The following is a 20997-nucleotide window of genomic DNA, read 5'->3' as shown; positions in this document are numbered from 1 at the left end:
GTTGGGTTACTTCCATCTTTTATTCTCTCTAGGTATCCATTATTCTCATTGTACTGTAACCAGTACTGTAACCTAAAATTAAAGCACTTTACCCCCCTCCCCGCCCCGGCCCCTCGTCTTTTCACACATGCTGTTTGTTCTGTGGATAATATAATACACAAACCAAATATTGACCTTCATTTTCAGTAAGCTAATTGGGTATGGAGAGGAATGCTTGTTCATTTTCCAGCAGAAGTGGATTAGGGTTGGGTGCCTCGGTTAATCCTCAGTCTTCCAAATGATTACCAGTGTCACTGAGAGACACTGAGATCTGCCAGAGTCATTGGGAAGATGGTCAGTGGGACAGGATCGGTGGGGAGGGGGGACAGTGAGGGAGAGGTCAGTAGTGAGGTCACTGATATAGACCGTCAATAATGTCACACAAAGTGTTGCCTTCTTAAATTCTTCTGCACAATGTGAGGAAATCTGTCCTCTGTTCTCAGGAGCAATGCAAAAAACATATATTGCTGATAATCCATCACTTGTGCATCCAGTAAGCAACCTCTTCCTTTTTCACCTTGTTTTGAAAATAGAGAGTTAACAAGAATTTATCATTAACTGCACCCAACATCCCACTGTTTAGGTAGAGTTTTGTTCAAACACTGAACGCTGATAAGATCAGATATCGTGAGGAGTTGCTTAGTTTGACCATTCAGTTCCCGTGCTTCCTTGTTTGTTCAGCTTCCAATATTCACATCAGGAGCCCAGTATCCAAACGGGGACAAACGAGGACAGCAGAACACAAAACAACAACAACTTGCATTTATATAGCACTCTCCAAGCAGGGTAGAGTCTGAGAGCGCTTAACCCTGAGTGTAATTTACTATAAGTCTTTGCATCATCTTACCAAAACCATCCAAACATCTGTTATCAAAGAATGTCTCACTGTGTCCCACCTGTGACTCTGCTTGGTGACATTAGAGGTAGTAAAACTATTGAAATCCATCTTCAGGTATAAGATTTAGCCTTTAGACAAGTTCAGATTGATCAGCATGGTTTTGTGCAGGTCATAAAACTATTAGACCTTTACAGGACAAAAGACAATTCAGTCCATTGGGTGTGTACTGGTTCTTATAAGAGAATTCGACATGCCGTTGTCAAACATGTCATCTTGGAGCCAGTTCAAGCTCCAAGGAGATCCTGTGCCCTCCCCCCTCCCCCCAAGGAGGATAGTATTAATATGAGAGAGGGAGAGAGAGAAACACAGAAAGGGAGGGAGAGAGGAGTGCAGTTTCCTCGCAGAAGCTCTTCATCCACCCCCCCAAAATTACCTCGGCAGTCTCCCAACCCGACTGTTTCCTTTGCCCAGGAAGACGACCCAAGGCGCTGAAGAAGATTGTATTTGGGATTAGAGACTCCAGTGAACGAGTTAACGCCAGTGCAGGATTGATGGGTGAATAGTCTCCTGGGTTGTGATTTTGGTTGTTCTTGGTCAGAGGGAGTGTGAATATTGGCCAATAAATTAGTGGATTATCTGCTTTGTTCTGATATCGTTCTTGTTTCAAGAACATTCCGATGAACTGTTCCATCAAATCTACTGATTCAGAATTATTTCTAACCTGATCCTGAACTTTCAAGCCTGTTTCACTAATGTTGTGGTAACTTGTCAAAGGGATTAACTTTGTGTTTTTTTGTACTCCAAACTTGGCTGCATTATCGATAAACACAGCCACAAGTTACATGCTGCCAAAGCTTTCCCAGGCTTCAAAAAGCAGCTTTTTCTACTTGTGCATTATGTGGATTGGTGACACAGCCAGCTTCACAGACCTCACCTGCAGTATACCTGGGACTGGGACTTTCTAAAGAATGTGGGCACATCACTGCACAGGAACATGTGATATGACGTAGTCACGAGGCAATGTAAAGGCCATCAATCTAATGTAACACTTAGTTTTAGAAGTGTAGAAATTCATTAAACCACAAAATGTTTTCATTACATAAGGAGGCTGTTCAGCCCATCTTGTCTGCGATGGTGCTCACTTCCCCATTGGAACTATCCCTTGCCCTGATCTTTCCCCAATCCCTGTCTGTACTGCTGTTATTTATCGAATCCCATTCTTCTGCTCTTTCATCATGCCATTGAATATTTTCAATTATTTACCCCAGTACCTTTTACTGCAGTTATGGCCTTTACTGCAGTGGTTTACCAGCTGCTTGTGGTAATTGTAGAATTATTGGACGAATTATGAATGAAGTTGCTCCAAACCACTGCCCTGGCACAGGAATTATTGTGGTGTATGGTGTGAGATCATCCTCATTAATACAATCTCTTCTGTCTCTGGATCACTGGAGGGATTTGCATCACTGCAAAAGCATGTGTGCGCGTGTAAAGTCTGTGTGTGCAAAACACTGGGGTGTGTCTGTCTCTATGTATGTCTGTGTCTCTGTATGTCTATGCCACTTCCAGTTGTGCTTGGCCACCACTGCTCTAGTCATTAACTTGGCTTTGTAACAGGCTACAACAACTACTTGCATTTATATAGCGCCCTTCACACGGGGTAGTTTTCCAGAGCCCTAGTACGGAGGCTAAGCTTGTGTCTGGTGATATAAATGCTTGTAAAAGTTGTGTGTTAATAGCAGGCAGAGATGCCCAGCATGCTGGCTGAGTGTCTTTAGTTTATGAAACTTTAATCGCTCATTATGGCGGCTCAAAAGGGCTGAGTTAATGATATGCAAATGTGAGTCTTGTTTAAAGTTCTTCCATCTGGTGATGTTCTGGCTGAGCCAGGAAGAGCTGTGTAAGCTAACCAGCCTGAATTGTTGCGTAAAAGCAGCAGATTTGCACTACAGTTTATTGGAAGTGGATCTGGCACAGCAATTGTTCCCTTTAAAATGATTGAGTGAGGCGGACACCTCTGATGGTGCAGTAACAAAGCTGTGGTTTACAGATCCCGAGCCCCACTGTGTTTGTTGGCCTCAACCAGGGCTGCATAGTGAGGCTAAAATGGCCTCAGCCTTTCCCAGGTTTACTTCTAAATTGTCCTCTTCAGAACCTTCTACTGTGTGTGCACGTGTGTGGCCGCTGGCTGGGGAGAGCGCAGTAAGATCCTTGACAGCTGAGTTGCCAAACAACACTCCCTGCCAAGCTCATACAGTGACTGACCACTGTTACAGTGACCATGTTGGGGGGTGGGGGGGACACACAGGCTGTTTGGCCATCAGGTGTGTTTCTCCCCAAGAGCCACAGAAGCTAATCCCACTCTCCTGCTCACTCCTCACTTCCCTTCATGGACAACAGTGAAGAAGATTAAACCTTAGATGTGATACAGTTGTTGAGAAGTTTTAAAGTGTAAAATAAAGTGCCATTGTAGGCAAATACTGCCGGCAATACTCCACAAACAGTGAGTGAGTGACCAATGTTATATTTGGTGTTGGCCAGGACACTGGGAGAGAGAAACTCCCTCTTTTTGAACAGATACATGGGATCTTTAACATCCACCTGAACAGGTTAACATCTCATCTGAAGCATTGCATTTGGAGTTTCAGCTCAGCCGGTATTCAATGTCCTGATGGGGGCTGAATCCACAGCCTTCTTATTCAGTACAATATAGTTTACATTTATGTCGTGCCTTTCAAGTCGGGAGGACGTCTGAAAGAGTTTAGAAGCAAGAGTGCAACCTCCTGAGCCAAGCTGGCCCCTGGCTAGATTTTCTATTTCTATTTTACCTCTTACAGTATATATCTAATTTCCTTTTTAACAATGATAGACTCGGGGTTTGTGGCAGAGTATCCGACATTCCAACACCCTGTGTGCAGACGTTTATTTTTGCTAACCTCCCTTTTAATTCTCTTTGTCATGCCCTTAAATGTGGGCCTTCTTGTAACGTATCATATTTCCATTTGAGTTTATTGGAAGAGAATCTGGCTCTGCAAATATTCCTTTTCACATTCTCACTGACCAGTGGAAATTATCTACAGTATCCCATACGAATGTTTGTGGGACACCCCTGTGCGCAATTGGCTGTCGCATTTCGCCCACAAAATACACAGTCAATTCACTTTACAGTATATTCTGTGAAGGGCTTAGAGACGTCTCGAAGACGTGATAAGGCGCTATATCAAATACAAGGATTATTATAAAATCAAACTGGGTCTGACATCACATCCTGTGCAACATTGTGGAATTGGTGTGGCTTCTGGCCCTAACCTCTAGACCTCCCTCCATCCCATGCCCTATCTACCTGTCCAAATCCTACTGAAAAACTACTGCTTGGTACACTGGTGATGGTGTGTTGGGGGAAAAGCGGTGTGTTGGGGTGGGTGGGAGAAGAATGAGCCTGAGTAAAATTGCCTGGTGTGCTGTGTGCCTGGGAGATGCTGTCCTGATGCAGCAAGTAGTTCGTTGGCTGTTGATCTTCCCGCTGTGCTATGAGGTGTGTGCTGTCGCTGTCTCTAGGTCAGACCTGTGAAGGGTGTGTGTCGTACTGTACTGGGGACACAGTAAGTACTGAATTTGTTCCCTTTCATTGGTGTAAAGTAGTCAAAGAAAACTTGGCTTTCAAATTTGGCTGTTTTATTGTTTCTGCTCCCCCTGAAGGGTGAAAGGGGAGATGATTCTTTAGAGGGTTTTGTGTAAGAGGAGATTGAGATTCTATGTCACATGAGCGTTACCTGGGAGAACAACTCCTCAGTGTGACTAGTGCAGTTTGTAAACTCCTGCGGTTTCTGTCACAGCTACTGCTCTGGGTTGAAATGACCTGAAGTGACCTGGGATGTGTACAGTGCCGAAAGAAAGAAACCATTCTACCGCATTTCAGGTTAGATTACATAACTGCTCACAAAGATTCCTTCCATGACTTTGATGCTTCTGATTGATTACAGGTTGCTGGGTGACATCCCCACCCTGAGGAGGTGATCACAGTTACTATGCAGCACTAATCACATTGGGCATCTCAGGAGGTCTTAGAAAAGCAGCCAGAGATGGATAGATGTTTGTTAGGTCAGAGTATCAATGAATATGGGGAAAAGGTGGATAATTAGAGTTGAGGTACAGATCAGCCATGATCTTATAGAATGGCGGAACAGGCTCGAGGGCTGAATTCTTCCTTGCTAGTTTGCTCAGGTTTAATATTAATTAGTATATGATACATCTTACTTCAACCTAACGGAGCTGAGGAGCTGTGTACAAGATGTCAGGGTTCTGCACTCCGGCTACGCTAACCTGCGTGAAGGGAGCTATATAATAATAATCCTTGCATTTGATATAGCTCTCTTCTGAACGTCTCAAAGCGCTTCACAGAATATACTGTAAAATTATTTGACTGTACATTTGTGGGCGAAACGCTAAGCTGCAACTAAGGTGTTGGAAGCATACCAGGTAACCAGCTGTCCCATACCTGACACACAGGTAATGCTGATGTTTTAAAGGGTTCTTTTCCAATCACTTACAAATACACAGTCACTACACTTCACAGTAAAATCCTGTGAAGCGTTTTGAGATGTCTGAATGACATGATAAGACAGTATTGTCAAAAGCAAGTATTATTGTTGTTAGTTTGGTGTTGGGTGTCTGTGTGGTTTGCAGTCTTGTTCTCAGGTTTATGAGCTTTTTGTTTTAAAATGTAAGATTGTAGAGAATTTTGGAAACTGATCTTAAATTCAGTTTTAGTTGTCAAAGCAATTTTCTTCAGTACCTAAAACAACTGGACATGTCTGAAAAACAGTATAAAATAGTGTGTGAAATGGCCTTGAGTGTCAGGACTGACACTGGCACAGATGGCAAAGCAAATCCCATCCGAGAGGGTTGGTGGAAGAGGATGAAATTCCACCTCCTCCTCTGATGAAGGAATCATGCTCGATTACATTTTTTAAATTCACTGTGTGCTTCAAAGAAATCTCTGCACTGTATTTACTGTGTATATGTATATATATATATATCTATATATATCCCAAAGCAGAGGCCAAATGCCTAGGACAGCATGTTCCTCTCAGTATCTAATTGACTCAATAGCGCGCAGATCAAATCTTGGCTGGTGTTAAGTCTGGGTTAATGTGCTGTTGTGATTTTGTCACTTATATTCCTCTAATTCACCAAAGTGGATATGAGAGAAAAAGCAACAGCTAAACGTGTTCGATATTCAGCGACTTTTGTTAACTGATCTGAGCCAGATTTGGCTGTTCATTCTACCATGAAAGTGCTAATCTGCTAAATAGTTGAATAAAGGCATGGAAGCCTTGTAATAGTTTCCAGTGAAACTCAGTTCCTGGAACCATAGCTTCCAAACAGAGCAGGAACCATGTTGTTGACAGAGTTTGCATCTGCTGCTCTGTGACCTTTGGGAACACAATTGCTGTGTGTCAGTGCTCAGTGAGGTTGGTGGTCATGCCACCTGATGCCCACAATCTGAGCCCTGCTCCATTTCCCATTGGACATCAGAGTGCTCAAGGGTGACTTGCCCCATGGTCCCTCGTGGCCCAGTTTCCATGTGAGTGACTGGAGTGGCAGCAAGTTGTGTTCAGATTGAATGTGCAGCACTAGGATCAGGGGAACGGGACACTCTCCTACCACCCCCCATTCCCTTTCCGCCCTCCCTTCCACCCTCCCTCCCTTTCCAACCCTCCTTTTCCCTTCACACCTTCCTTGCCCAGAAATACAGAAACCAGCTTGTGCTCTTCTGATCACGTTGTGTCTCTGCACAGTATAGTGCCTTCCACATTACCCCAGCCTGAGAGAAGCTCTTTTCATACAACCTTGACGGGGTTGCCTGTCCATGGTACATTGGTTTGCAAACAAAGGAACAAAAACTAAATAGTTCAGTTATGTCAATAAGCTGGATCAGAGCAAATAAATGTCTTTTTAATCCACATGTACTTCACAGGGGCTTTTACAGATCCTGCTGGTAAGCGATCAAAACAAGTGTGGACTCCGCTGTGAGTTTGAGGTACAGTCTGTGGCTCTGACAATGGTTTGGTCTGTATGGTGCTGTGCCAGTCAGTGCTCAGGTTACAGTATGTGTGGCCGGTGCTGTTGACCCCATCGCACACTACACATCTGTATCCTGGAGGCCTTTTCTTTAAAGGAACGCGGTTACAGTAATGAATTAACAGTGTTGTCGGTGTGAGTCACTGGAACCTGCATGGATTTCCTTATCAACCTGACTTTATGTTGGGCAGTCGGGTATACAATGTGACTGTACATGATCCACTCAGGAAACTGTGTCTGTATCAGTGTGCGTCTGTCTGTCTGCGGGTGTGTGCATTTGTGTTTGTGTGTCTTACAATTGTGCACAATGCTAACCTTTAAAGCAGAATGGTGAGAGAGAGGGTCTGGGCAGATTATCTGGGCTGAAGGACAGCTTGATGGCGATTTTCAGGGAAGCGTTCTGTCAGATAACTGCAGTGGGCTGCCACGTGCCAGGCTGCAGTGGGGCTGTGTGGGGGTGTGTAAATGAGGATGTTGCCTTGTGCGTTTCTCTTGGTGACGTACAGAGAGCTGTGCTAGAGTCTCAGCTGTATTGTGCGAATTGGCTTTGAGGTACTGACGTCACAGAAGCTGAACTGCAGTGAGGAACAAGTCACTATGGTTACAGCTGTGATCGGTGCGGAAAGACAGTGTACAGTGTCAGAGGGTTAACAGCCACGTACTTGTACACCGACTGCTGAACAGATAGTAAGTTGTGTCTCTATGTTAGGGGTACTACATTGATATTGCGGAGAGCATGATTATGGATGTTTTTTGATGTGTTGCATTGGGAGCCTATGTTGCCAAACTACAAATCTGCAGTTTACAAGGTAGTTTGCAGTGTTTCGACTGTTGTTCGGTGTCTGGCTGCTGAGCTGTATTGCTGGTGAGTGTTGGGTGTGATGATGCGGGAAGCGGTGTGGGTGTTGTCGTTGTGATAGTCATAACCAGCTCCTCTGTCTGCCTGGTCAGTTGGTCATCGTCATCCGGCCCCCCCATCCCCTCCCCGCTTGCTAACTCACTTACATTCATACAGACAAACTCACTTACATACAAACACTCAGAGCACAGTTAGGAACACAGAAATATATAACACGGGAGATGGTCATTCAGACCATAGTGTTTTTGCGGTTCCTTTAAGAGCAGGAACTATTGCGGTTCTTGGTACTGGGCAGTGAGATGGGAAATTGTGGTCTAAATAGTGTAAGTGATTCCTGCTGGAAAGCTCGAGCCCAAGCTGGTGTATAGTTGCTGTGTGAAGTGGATGAACCTATTAGCATCTCATCCTGTTGTCCTCATCAACAGTCCTCCAGATAAATTTGTTAGTCTGTTTGTAGGAGTTTTCTCTGTGTAAATGACTGCCGTGCTGCCAATAGAAAGACACAGTACATGTGATGTTGATTACTGATTACTGCACCTTCTAGCACTATTAAAAACCCAAGTTCTTTCTTGATGAGATGTTGTAGCATACTTCAGTCCCATGGGGCTGGTGTGCTGATGTAGTCACAGAGCTTAGATTAATGTATGACACTTTGGATTAATATGTACGATCCTACAAAGCAACCTCCCCGTGACGCACACAGCTCTCCAGTAAATGTGGTCCCATCACATTTAACTTGCTGTGATCGTCATTTCCGGGCATTCCACATCACAAAAATTAGTAGGATCAGTCCCTGACACTGGGTGTGCGGTTCAGTTATAATAATAATCGTTGCATTTGATATAGCGTCTTATCACATTGTTGATTCACTTGGTGGCTTTGTGTTTCCTACCGTAACTTTGCTGTAATACTGAGGTTCTCTGCTGCTCCAGGTTTGCTTTGTATGAAAGTTCTCCCAGTTGTGTTGGAGCTTTACAGCCAAAGTCATAGCCTGAAGCTCTCAAACTGCTCATAGCAATGTGTTTTCCAATGTGTGAGGTGGGGGGCTCAATAAGGTTATTGAAAGCTAATCTGTTGTTGTCATCTACAGTAAATTTATCAAAGAGTTTCACAGTTTTGTGAACATCAAATAACAACCACAACTGACAGTGTTACGCTCCCCAGCATTGAGAGCTGAAATTGGAGCATCAGCATAGACTATATGGCTTCAGAGTCCCAATGTGGGGCTTGAACCCACCTTTTGACTTGGAGACAAAAGTGCTACCAACCAAGCCGGACTGATGCACTAGATCCTGTGAAAGGCTTTGAGACGTCCTTCCGATGTGAAAGGCACTGTATCAAATACATGGATTATTATGATTTAATGTGCCCGGTTCTGTTTTGGACGTGTTGAACTGGAGCTCTGAGCTGGTGAGGATGAATGGAAAGTTTTTGTTGACAACAGCTGCCTCGATATAATCGGTCAATTAGAGATTTTTTTTCTATTTTTATTATGTTTAGTGAACAGGTGTGCAGATTGTGAGTATATCACTGACATTGTTACAGTGCAAGAGGCCGGTAAGTTCCTCGAGGACCGGTTAGGACACAATCTTCTACACAGACTAGGATCGGCCTCCTCCCACAATATAGAATAACTGACTGCAGTGAGTGTTCGGAGGTGATGATGAACTTCTCAGGATTAATGTGCCTCTGATACACCAATGTTTTCAGCTTTCCGGGTGAAAATGTGAAGCCATTATTGTGATGTGCATAACAGAGTGTAACTGAGAAGCGCAACAGTGGATGGGAACTGAGTTATTGAGAAGCTTGAGCACAGGAGTCAGGTTTCACAAGATTGGTGTGTTGGGATGTCCTTCCAGTTTAAAAGGTACAACTAAACAACAGCTAAATGCCTACATTTGTCGTTGCTGTGGTCTGGATGAAGAGGGTCCTTCGGTCTATCCAATCTCCACTCCCCCTCTCCCCCACTCCTGCCCCTCATCATGGCATCAAGCTGCTTTACAAATGAGTACTAGTGGCCTGGCCTCCACTACCTGCCCTGTAATTCCCATTTTCATCTCTAAACGCATATGCTCTTTGTTCTCCTGTCTTGTTACATCCTAAAGTATTGTGATTGTCATTCGTTTCTCTGCACCCGTTTGCTTCAAAAGTAAGTTCTGAGCAGAGAAGTTGGCAGCAGTTAATAGAGCACAGCATGCCTGTTATCCTCTTAAACCCAGGAATGTCCTAGCTGAGCTACAGTAGGGGCTGTGGCAAGTTGAGTATAATAATTGGCCAGTTTACATTGATTATTTGTCTAGAGAAGAAGCTTTTCAAGTCCAAGCCTCACCTTTTTCTGCTGTTTTAAGGAAACAAGAATAAGATTTTTCAAAACACAGTCCAGAGTTGGGTGACTGCCCAGATCTCAGAGAGAACGTGACATTTTGGAATACTTTTGCCTTCTATTTTTTTATTTTTACCACTTGGCCAGATTTACATACCACGCTTAGGCTTTATATTGTCTTGTGGTTTGTAATAGTTTCAATTATGGTGAGGATTTTGGCTTGAATGAGCAATATGTTGGGAGACAGAGGGTGGCTTCCTCTCTGAGGAGAGAGAAAAGCAAAGGAAGCCGGGGAGTATTGCTCCGGAGGTCCAGTGTGTGGGTGAATTGACTCAATCGCAGTGGGCAGAACATTTCACTTTCTCTACAAGTCCACGAAGGGCAGGTTTTATGTAGTTTATGTATATCGTGGCTGACAGCCCTTCCTTCCATTTTATCTGTGTATCTGCCTGACTGCACGTGTCTCTCTCATCTGTCCCTCCTCATCGGCCTTCCCAACTCTTCCCTTCACAAGCTGCAGATCATCCAAAACTCTGCAGCTCGTGTACTCTCGCGCACCAGGTTCCACGACCCCATCACTCCCACCTTCGCCCGACTCCACTGGCTCCCCATCCCCCAGAGGATCAAGTTCAAGATCCTCGTCCTCACTTTCAGGGCCATCCATTCTACTTTCCACCCCTTCCACCTCTCTGTCCTGCTGACTTCCTACCAACCTGCCCGCTCCCTCAGTTCAGCAGGCTCTGGCCTGCTCCATGTCTCCCGCCCGACCCGTCCTACCATCGGTGGCCGGGCTTTCAGCTTCTCTGTTCCCACACTCTGGAACTCCATCCCACAGTCCCTTCACCTCACTTTCTCCCTTGCCTCCTCTTCGATCGTGCCTTCAGTCGCCTCCCACCTCTGCCTTCCCTCAACCCTACCCCACCCCTTCCCCATGCTCGGGTCCTGACCCCTGACTGTCCAGCGCCTTGGGATGTCCTCCTGACATGAAAGGCGTTCTATAAATATAATTTTGTTGTTGTTCTGAGTGTGTATGTGTCTCTGTGTATTTATTTCTCTTTCCTTCTGTTTGTGCGTGTGGGGTGTCTGTGTGTGAGTGTGTCTGTGTTTGTGAATCGCTCTCCCTGGATGTGTCTGTGTATGTGCTCATTGCATAATTCATTTAACTTCATTTTTATGACAAGGGATAAAAAGGAAAACAACAAATACTAAAAAATGAGCCTGTGTACTGGACCTGTTGGGTGTGTCCCTTCACCGGCCCGCTCTCTGCAGACTGTGTACTTACCTACTTTACCTGAATTCCTGATGAAGTGTTCTGATGAAGGATCACACTGGAAGACCTTTCTCTTTCAGAGACTATTTGATCATTTGTTCATTTCCAGCCACTTCTGGTCTCAGTAAGTTTTTAAATGTTTAACACATGTCTTATACACATGTAAGGTCAACAGATCAAGTGTGGAAATCTACTGGAGGAGCCTTAGTGCAGAAACACCAGTACAATGATTGAAGACTTTCCTGTAAGGCGAGGAGATTGCCAGGCCTCTGAAGACATTTAGTGGAGACGGGCACTGAGCATTTCACTCCTTTTCCACCTTTGTCAACACTTTATCATCTGCAGTTCAGTCAGAAACACTCCAGGTTGATATTTGAGTAGCTGAGACCCTAATGATAAGATCAGCCTATTGCAATGTAAGGGACATGACTGTCATTGTCGGTTTCCTGTAGAAATCTACACACATCAAACATTGTATTTCAAGCCATAAGTATGAGCGTAGCTTCTAATAGTGCCTCCTCCCCACCTCCCCCCGGGCAAGGCAGATAGATACACACAGGCTCTCGGCCATAACAATACAGGATTTAATGTTGTAAAAACAGTGACACAACATAGCCACGGAAAGGTTCAGTTACCTGAGCTCCCGGTCTGTGCTATCAATCCCTCTTATGTTCCTCAGCCCATGCCACAACCTTGTGGCTGAGGACATGTGCCCGGGCAAGTCAGTGTCCACTCTCCAACCCTGAGCCCATAGAAACTGATGTGGGCACAGAATTAAGAAGGTGCAGGCTTTATCACTTTGAGCCTCCCTCACCTTACTCTCGAAGATGTTCACGTCCGATGCAATAGTAATAATTCTGACATTTGATACCGAGCGTTTCACATGGGTAGGAAGTCACAAAGCACTTCACAGGAAATTATGTACTTTGTAGGCAATGTTCTTCAATGGAATAAATAATTGTTCCATTGGCACTTGCAGCCTTGGGTTCAATGGTGTGACTTGTTAAACAGTACTTGCCAGCTTTTTATTCAGTGACTTCTGTTTTTGTTTTTATCTTTCGGTTAATTTGGCACAATTGGGAAACAAACAGGTGTCAGTGAACAAAGGGGGTTACAGGTTAGCACTGCGAATGGTCTCACTGCTCCTGGGCAAACAGCAGCCGGAATAGTCACTGCCGTCCTAATCACTCACTTGATGGCTATATGTGGGACATCACTATGTGCAAATTGGCTGCTGTGTTTACCTATAATATACACAGTCCTTGCATTTCCCAGTTAAACATTCTGTAAAAGCTGTTGAGCTATGTTGACACCTTCATAAAACTATATCAAATTCAAGAATTATTTATTACTTTTTCTCCTACGAAGCATGTGGGTGAGGACGAGATTGGCCACAGTTGAGACATTTCCCACCCAAGGTAGCACAGCTGCCTTGTTCACACTTGAAGAACGGCGGTTTGAGGGAGGGACCAGGCTTCACTGAGGAGAGGAGGCAGAAAGAGCACGTAGTGAGACAAACCCTGTGCTTGTAACGTTCTCATCAAGGTAAACACAGGGAAAGTGGTGCTAAGTTCACGCTATCTGTGCTCTTGTGGGGGAGGGGAACGGTTTCCCTCACTGCTGTTCTCACCAGCTGTGCAACTCATTTGCTGCTGTGCGTTATTCATGCCTTGTGAGTTAAGTCATCATCGGTCTTGATCCAGTACGTTTTCCGTCGCTGTAAGATCAGTTACAGTGATGTAATTGCAGAATTCTGTGTGTGTATGTGTGTGTGGGAGAACCAATATTGACAACCCCTATGCGATCGTCTCATGTAAATTAAGCTGGAGCCTGCTTATACCTTCAGCAAAGAGTAGACTTAATGCAAATCTACAGCTACTTTTCTAAACTGTTTATACAACAACAACAACAACAAGATTCCATTTATAAAGCGTGTTGAGTGTTATTGCTAATTTTGTTTAAAATGACTGGTGCCCAGACTGCAGATCAACTGGTGGACACATCAGCTAAAGTCAGAGTGGTCTACATGAGGGAAGCATAGAGAATGTTTTAGCACAGGATGTGGGTCTGAGCCCCTGCATCACCTCAATTATTAATCCCACTTTCTCACTCTCTTCACACCCCTTATTGTCTTTACAGCTCAGGTGTTTATCTAGTTCCCTTTTGAAGGAACAATGCCCCGAATTAAGACACTTCTAATCTCTTCCCTAGTGTTCCTGCTAAAGACCCTGAAACTAAGTCCCTTTGTCACCAATTCCACAACTGAAGCAATTAGTTTTATACTTTCCCTTGTTGTGCCGCTTCAGAATCTTGATGTGGGGGACAGATACACAAGTGACTATAGGTGAGGTCCGGGGCAAAAACTATCTGAGAAATGGAGAATAGACAGAGGCAATTGACCGGGATGACACCAGGAATAGGGCACTGTACAGGTATGAAGAGACTAGTTATATTGGGGCTTTGTCTCCCATTGAAATGTCACCATTAATGGCTATTGAGGTTGGATTGAGTGACTTCACTGAAGGGATCTAGATAAAGCCCTGAACAGTGAAACATTAAGGGGATGTGGGGTAAGAGATGATCACACAGGTAACATTCAGGTGAATTCTTAAAGCATTCAAGTTGCTCTTTCCCCCTAAACGTCCATGTGTATTTGCAGTGCACTGACTGTGGAAGAATGGAGCCAATGGCCGTCAGCAGTTCCGCTTATCAATCCGGCGACGAGGAGTTTGACAGGAATGGCCCGCGAATCTGTGGTGTTTGTGGGGACAAAGCAACTGGCTTCCATTTCAACGCCATGACGTGTGAAGGCTGCAAAGGCTTCTTCAGGTGAATTGATCTTCAGATGCCATTGGTGTCGTGTGGGGGGGCGTGTCCTGTATCCAGCCTAAAATATCAACTTGCAACCAAAGTTTTTCTTTCCTCTCCCAGCTGAACAGGACTTGGGCAAATGTACGACTTAGGTGATTATACGATTTATACAGATCAGGTTGTGTTGGGGTGTACACAGTACAGGCACGAAACATGATGCACACTCAGAATTTATTTTAGGGCTGACTGTCTGATTGGAGATGTTAGAGATGCACCAGAAAAGGAACCCAATAGGGTGACAGATATTCATGGGCTTAAACCGCAGCTCAACGTGACTGACAGTGAATGTGACTGCATTTGGCTTTGATTCAACAATCTTTTATGAGAATAGTGTCCTTGTATTCAGCTAGTTATTTATGGACATGGCCTGACTGTAGCTTCTCTTCTGGAAGTGATTGAGTTTCCTCGAAGCCTGAGGAGGTGTTTGTCTTTCATTTAACAATTATCAAATTGCACCTGGTTTAGTGGCTGGAAATGCAGAACATCAAGCACATGGAGTTGCTTCATTCCCCTGAGCGACTGAGTCTGTGCATTACATTGGCTAAGCAATCTCTTAGCACAAGCTTGGTCAGGACCAGTTGTGAGTGTCTGTCAGACACTCTGCTGGATTCTGTACTTGAGCCAAAGAGATGGTAATGCACTTGTGACCATCACTAGTTAGTCAGAATGTGTGACAACAACTGATCCGCAGATTTGTTGTGTGACCGACATGATTTCTCACTCCGGCAGCCAATGGGATTTCTTATTCCACTGATTTCATAGAAATTTACGCGCAGAAAAGAGACCATTCGGCTCATCAAGTCTGCCCCAGCTCTCAGAGCAAGGTATTCATTCCCGCTTTATTCCCACATTCCTTCAGCCTCTATCCTTCACTCAGGACTGTATCTGAATGAATTACTGTCACTTTCTCTCTCCATCGCCTTCTCTGTAGGAAAGTTGCGTCATTCAGGACCTTAAGATTGTTACTTTTAGCAATTGTTGGTGTGTGTCTATCCCTCATCGCTCTGACACTCTGGTCACATTTCCTGACCAATGTATTTATTTGTTGGATGTTGGGAAGTTGTGACCTCGTGTCCTCGCACCGCTCACAGTCCTGGTGCTGACGGCTGGATTGCTCACTGCACTAATACTCCTGTTTCTCCACAGGAGAAGTATGAAGAAGAAAGCCACTTTTACCTGTCCTTTCAACGGCAACTGTGCAATTACAAAGGATAACCGACGGCATTGCCAAGCCTGCAGACTGAAGCGATGTCAGGACATTGGCATGATGAAAGAGTGTGAGTGACAGGGGGTAGGCGGGGGTTGGAAGCGGGGCAGAATGTGAGGTCAGTTGATTTGTTTTTAAAGATGAAATCTCAAATATTCAGTGATGAGCAGAATCCAGTAATGAACTGTGGCTTATTGGACAATAACACGGTCGGTGTGGATGTTGCTATGAGGTGACATTGAGTGCTGTGTGCAGCAGGGTCTGTCTCCACATAGCACAGTCACGTCAGTCTGTGATTCGTTGCTTTTCTGCTGGCTCATTGCTTTCCAAATAAACCTGATTTACACTTAGCTTTTCAATCAAAAAAACAAACTCACACTGTTGGTGTGGATTCTCAGAGCAGCAAGCTCCTGAACTGCAGGAATGGAGAATTCGTGCCCCATTTACCTCGCCCTTTCCCTTGCCAAAGCAAAAGTCATCCCGTCACACAGATTCACCAGTAACTTGCCCTGATGCTCGTTTCCATACATAATGGACTCGAGATAACATTAAAATAATGCTTGCATTTGATACAGTGTCTTATCAGATCAAAACATCTCAAAGCACTTCACTGGTATTAATGGTTTTCTAGGCAAACGAAGCAGCCAATTTTGCATGTAGCAATGACCCGCAAACAGCCAGGTAAATGATCAATCTAACTGGGAGATTATTGGCCGAGTGAAATTCCCTCCTCTGAATGGTGTCAGGGGGACTTTAGCTTCACCTAAACAAGCAGACAGGACTTTGGTTTAACGTCTCATCCAAGCAATGCAGTATTGCCGCAGCACTGCATTTGAGTGTCAGCCTAGACTAAGGTCAAAGTCTCTAACATGCAACTCAAACAACAACAATAACTACTCACATTTATATTGCGTCCTTCACGTGGGGTAATGTCTCAGTGCACTGACCAATGGTAGAGTTTGATACTGAGCTGGAGAGAAAGGGCAGGGGTTGAAGAGAAGATCTTTATATGCAATTTGAAGACTGGTAAAGAGCGAGCAAGGCGGAGAGATTGAGACAGCGAGTTCTTCGGAATCCCCTCTGAAACATCTTTCACGCCCAAGCTTGTCTAACCATTGCTCCTAACTGGTCAGGGCTGTTGTGTCCGATCGATACCCCAGCATTTGGGGTTTTTAGTGTTGATGGAGCAGTTAGTAAGTACTTGTGTAGATAGTTAGTGGCTGCTGTGGGGGTGGCCTGTTGGTGCAGCTTGGTCCTGTTGTTGTGGAGTAGGAACCACTTTGATGGATTGAATGGCTTTTCCTTGTTCTGCGTATTCTTGTAGTTTCAGTGCTGGAGCTGTGCTACAACACGTCAGTCGGCCATGTCGTTTATTGCAGAAAACATTTGAATACAATGCTAGAATATATTGGACAGTTGGACTGGTGAATGCAATCTGTTTATTCAGACAGCTGTAAACGTCCATTTTCCTCACTCCTCCTCAGTGCTTCAGTCATGGTATCGTGCGTGTTGGCTGCGATTTGTTTCATGTTTGTCGGTCACGTGTTCACTGTCGGTCAGTCAGTCAGTCACTTGTGATGTGAATATTAAGTCGCATTAATTGAGCAGCCCCCGGAAGCCGGGATTGTTAGTAACGTTCGACACCAGCAGCTAAACAGACGTGGCCGAGCGGAATGCACAGTGCGGTCTAACTACATTCCTCAAAGATTGATGCTCAGTGTTTGCAGACAGAGCTCATGTGCCAGATATAGGCCAGAACTCTGGGAGATCGTGTGGGAGACTCCTTAGCCCAAAGGGCTCTGCAGATTTAGCTGCTGTTAAAAAGGTATTTGGCAGGCTGCTCGGAAAATAGTATTGCAATAGTATGTGCGCCGAGGGTGAGAGGCAGTGTGTAACATATACAAGTGGCATGTCAGCATATTCAGCATAACTGGATCCAAGAACTGGAAAAACATTGGGGTCTGGGCGAGATGTTTGTGAGCCAGGGGTGGCTGATAGCAGAACTCCAGTGAAGGTGCTTCTGGCACGAGGGGTAGTTAGTGTGCAGTGTATTTCCTGTCCAACACCTCCCCCGCAAGATTCTATTATTTGGTGAATAGACACAGTATAATGTACTGTTAGTGTATGTTTTCTTTTGGCGGCATTGGGTTAGCCCGGTATCTTGACACATGCGGAAAATCCATCTCCTCCTGATCCAGACCCCCAGCTTGGGTCCAGATCTTTAACTGTCCAGCGCCCTGGGACATCCTCCCGATGTGAAATGTCAGTTGTTGTTGTTGAAAACTGCCACACTGTGAGTCAGTATGAACTACCGGCTTTGGTTGGAGCCTCTCAGTCCCTGCTTCAAGCACATGCAAGCTATTGTTGTCTGAGTCGTCGTTGTCGTTGTGCATTAATAAATAGGTGTAAAGTACAGCAGCATGGAGGTGCTGATTCTGCAGTTAGTAGAGATTTATAGTAGCGAGTAGGTATTTTATGTAGAGATTTAAAGGTCTTCCTCCACTCTCCCTTACAGTTATTTTGACAGACGAAGAGGTTCAAAGGAAGAAGGAGTTGATTTTAAAACGGAAAGAAGAGGAGGCGATAAAGGAGGCAAAGAAACCGAGGCTGAGTGATGAACAAGAGAACCTGATTGCCTTACTGGTCGACGCTCACAGGAAAACCTACGATGATTCATATGCTGACTTCATCCATTTCCGAGTAAGTGTCGTGCCTGCATATGGCAGTGCCTGCTGTATAATAATAATAATAATAATAATCCTTGCATTTGATACAGCTCCTCATCACGTCTTCGAAACGTCTCAAAGCGCTTCACAGAATGGACTGTAAAGTGAATTGACTGTTTATTTGTGGGCAAAACGCGGCAGCCAATTGCACACAGCAGTGTCCCACAAACAGTTGTGGATTGACATGGCCAATTTTATTGTTTTTTTTTTCCCCTGAGGGATTATTATCAAGCGTGTGGAGTAAGGAAACTTGCTCAAGATTTCGCCTTGCCGGGATTCGTACCCTTGCCGTAATCTCTCGCTTGCGAGGCGAGTGATCTAACCACTGAGCTACAGGACTCCAGTATGTTATCCCTGTGTCACTGTCTCTCAGCCTGGGCTGGGGAGGCTATTTCAGGACAATCAGGAGGTGCAGCCTGAGCAGATTGAGCACGACTTTGAGGATTTGACCTGAACAGTAGCCATGCAAACACAACATCCTTTGCATTGACTTCTTTAGCATAACCCCATCTGCCGGATAAATAGTGTATTGCAGATAACTCTTTTTTGCAAGTCCTTAAAATACAACAACAGCTTGCATTTACTTTGCGTCCTTCATGCTGGTTGATGTCCCGAAGCTCTTCGTAAGAATCAACTTTTTTAATGCGGGGTCCACACTTCCACCACATCAGAGTTTCGTTCTTTTTCTCTGATTAAAAAGAGCGTAATTTCCTGAACCTGCTCCCGAAAATCACACAAAGCACTTCGCACAATATACCATAAAGTGTAGTGACTGTATATTTTTGTGGGCGATACATGGCAGCCAATTGTGCACAACAGTGTCCCACAAACGTAGATTGAATGACCAAATTATTATTATTTTCTAAATTGATTGACTCAGTGAATGTTATTTGCTGTGTTTCTCTAGCCTCCCGTGCGGATGGAGGACTCTAGCGAATATTCATCAGGTTCCTGCTCCATCCATTCATCACAGAGCCTTTCCTCAGAAGAACACTTTGATCCCTGCAACCCGTCCTCATCCGAGTCGCTCAGCACATTCCCAGGCAGGTTATATGTGTGTGTGTGTGTACGTGTGCATGCGTTTCTGCATCCCACGAGTGTGTGTGTGCTTCTGTAACCCTCCCTCCGTGCGCGTGTGTGTGCGCACTCATTGTGCATTTCTGCACAGCATTCGCTGTCCTCACATTCCTGTGTGTGAGGAAACGACTCCTGAACTCAGCTCTATCGGGTAGTTATGACAAGTCTCAGAATTAACCTACTCGGTGCTCGCTATCCTCTTTCTCAAGCACTGCTAAACATTGGGTGATGGACACGGTGTGAGTGGAAAGTAAGGATTGTATTCCCTTCAATCTGCATAGACAATCTGAGAATGTCGAGCTGCAGTACTGACGCTGAGATGCTGGAAGACCCCAATGGTAAGCCTGAGGAAGCCTCACCACTTACCATGCTGCCTCACCTTGCTGACCTGGTCAGCTACAGCATACAGAAGGTCGTGGGCTTTGCAAAGGGCATCCCTGGCTTCAGGTATGTTCAGTTACGTGGTCGGTGTCTGGGACGCCAGGTGTAGTGTCTGAATAAGTGGACATGATGTAGAAGGCGCTATATAAATGACATGTGTTGTTTTCGTTGGACGGTGATTATTGGTAATAATATTAACTGTATTGTTAATAATAAAGGTGCGGGTGCAATGCAAGTTTAAAGCATTAATAGAAAGCTGCAGTCACAAGCTGCTGAGCCTGTATTAATGTTCCTCAATCCCCAGGGAGTTATCATCAGATGACCAGATTGCCCTTCTAAAGTCGAGTGCAATTGAAATTATTATGCTGCGATCAAACCAGTCCTTCATGTTGGACGACATGTCCTGGTCCTGTGGAAACGAGGATTTCAAATACAAACTCCAAGACGTCACAAAAGGTAAATGTGCTTCTGAACGAGTTACTGTTCTTTATTGTATTGACCTGTTAAACGAGCAGTGAAGAGCTGCAGGTGAGAACCAGAGTCCCAGTGAGCAAATGGTATGAAAGGAAATAGCAAAGATTTATGTATCAAGAGAAAGAGCTCCTGAGAGTAGAGGTGGATTAGCTGAAAACTAATTGATGGGACCAGATAGGTTGGGGACCACAAAACAGCTGGTGTTTGCTGAGCTGGCTCGATGGGGTTGAAGGAGTTTGCCACAGCAAGGTGGGACGAGACTATGGAGACATTTGAAGAGCTGAGTGATAGGGAGCCACGGAAGCCAAGCAGGTGGCAATGAGGTGAGAGACACCACAAACCTGGTGTGGAAGAGGATCTGATACAAGATCTTGAAGGGTCACTAGAATAGCTTCTTGGATGACAGATGTGCCACGGTTCACCTTTTCCAATTGTGTCCTGCTAGCTGGCCATTCCTTGCAGTTGCTGGAACCACTTGTAAAATTTCAGATTGGTTTGAAGAAGCTGAACTTACACGAAGAGGAGCACGTGCTTCTGATGGCTGTCTGCCTGCTCTCCCCGGGTAAGAGATCACATAACGATACCAGGGTCTCAGCTGTTCATTACAATCCCACAGGCCCCGCACTGTCCAATACCTCAACCCATTGACTAGTGTCCATTGTGTCTGAGTGTGCATGTGAGTGAGTGTGTGCGTTCCCGCAAAATACACCTTCACTACACTTTACTGTAAATCCTATGAAGCACTTTGACCCGACCTCCTGACATGAAAGAAAGGTTCTGAATCGAATGCAACTATTATTATTATTAGAAAATCTGAAGTCTTCGTCTTAAAATGCTTTGATTTTGTT

The 20997-nt window shown here is 44.8% G+C and overlaps 1 protein-coding gene across 5 annotated transcripts in view; it reads left to right on the top strand.

Annotated features, from left to right (window-relative positions):
- Nucleotides 1–20997, top strand: part of LOC103189937 (vitamin D receptor) — a 44014-nt gene that overhangs the window by 22272 nt on the left and 745 nt on the right. For 2 of the 5 annotated variants that reach the window (XM_007910507.2, XM_007910508.2), the window contains 7 exons: nucleotides 14073–14242; nucleotides 15431–15561; nucleotides 18007–18191; nucleotides 19125–19260; nucleotides 19576–19741; nucleotides 19980–20131; nucleotides 20595–20711. In XM_007910507.2, the coding sequence (XP_007908698.1) occupies nucleotides 14091–14242; nucleotides 15431–15561; nucleotides 18007–18191; nucleotides 19125–19260; nucleotides 19576–19741; nucleotides 19980–20131; nucleotides 20595–20711 (1039 nt within the window). In that variant the 5' untranslated portion in view covers nucleotides 14073–14090. Of the gene's footprint in view, nucleotides 1–6905; nucleotides 6921–7285; nucleotides 7649–7805; nucleotides 7827–14072; nucleotides 14243–15430; nucleotides 15562–18006; nucleotides 18192–19124; nucleotides 19261–19575; nucleotides 19742–19979; nucleotides 20132–20594; nucleotides 20712–20997 lie in introns of those variants that run through there. The other 3 variants (XM_007910510.2, XM_007910509.2, XM_042344174.1) reach the window with 3 other exon arrangements.

Source organism: Callorhinchus milii, unplaced genomic scaffold (assembly GCF_018977255.1).
Source record: "Callorhinchus milii isolate IMCB2004 unplaced genomic scaffold, IMCB_Cmil_1.0 Scaffold27, whole genome shotgun sequence".
In the NCBI taxonomy this organism is placed as follows: Eukaryota; Metazoa; Chordata; class Chondrichthyes; order Chimaeriformes; family Callorhinchidae; genus Callorhinchus; species Callorhinchus milii.
The sequence above is the reverse complement of the archived record's forward strand: the minus strand, read 5'-3'. Positions and strand labels throughout refer to the sequence as shown.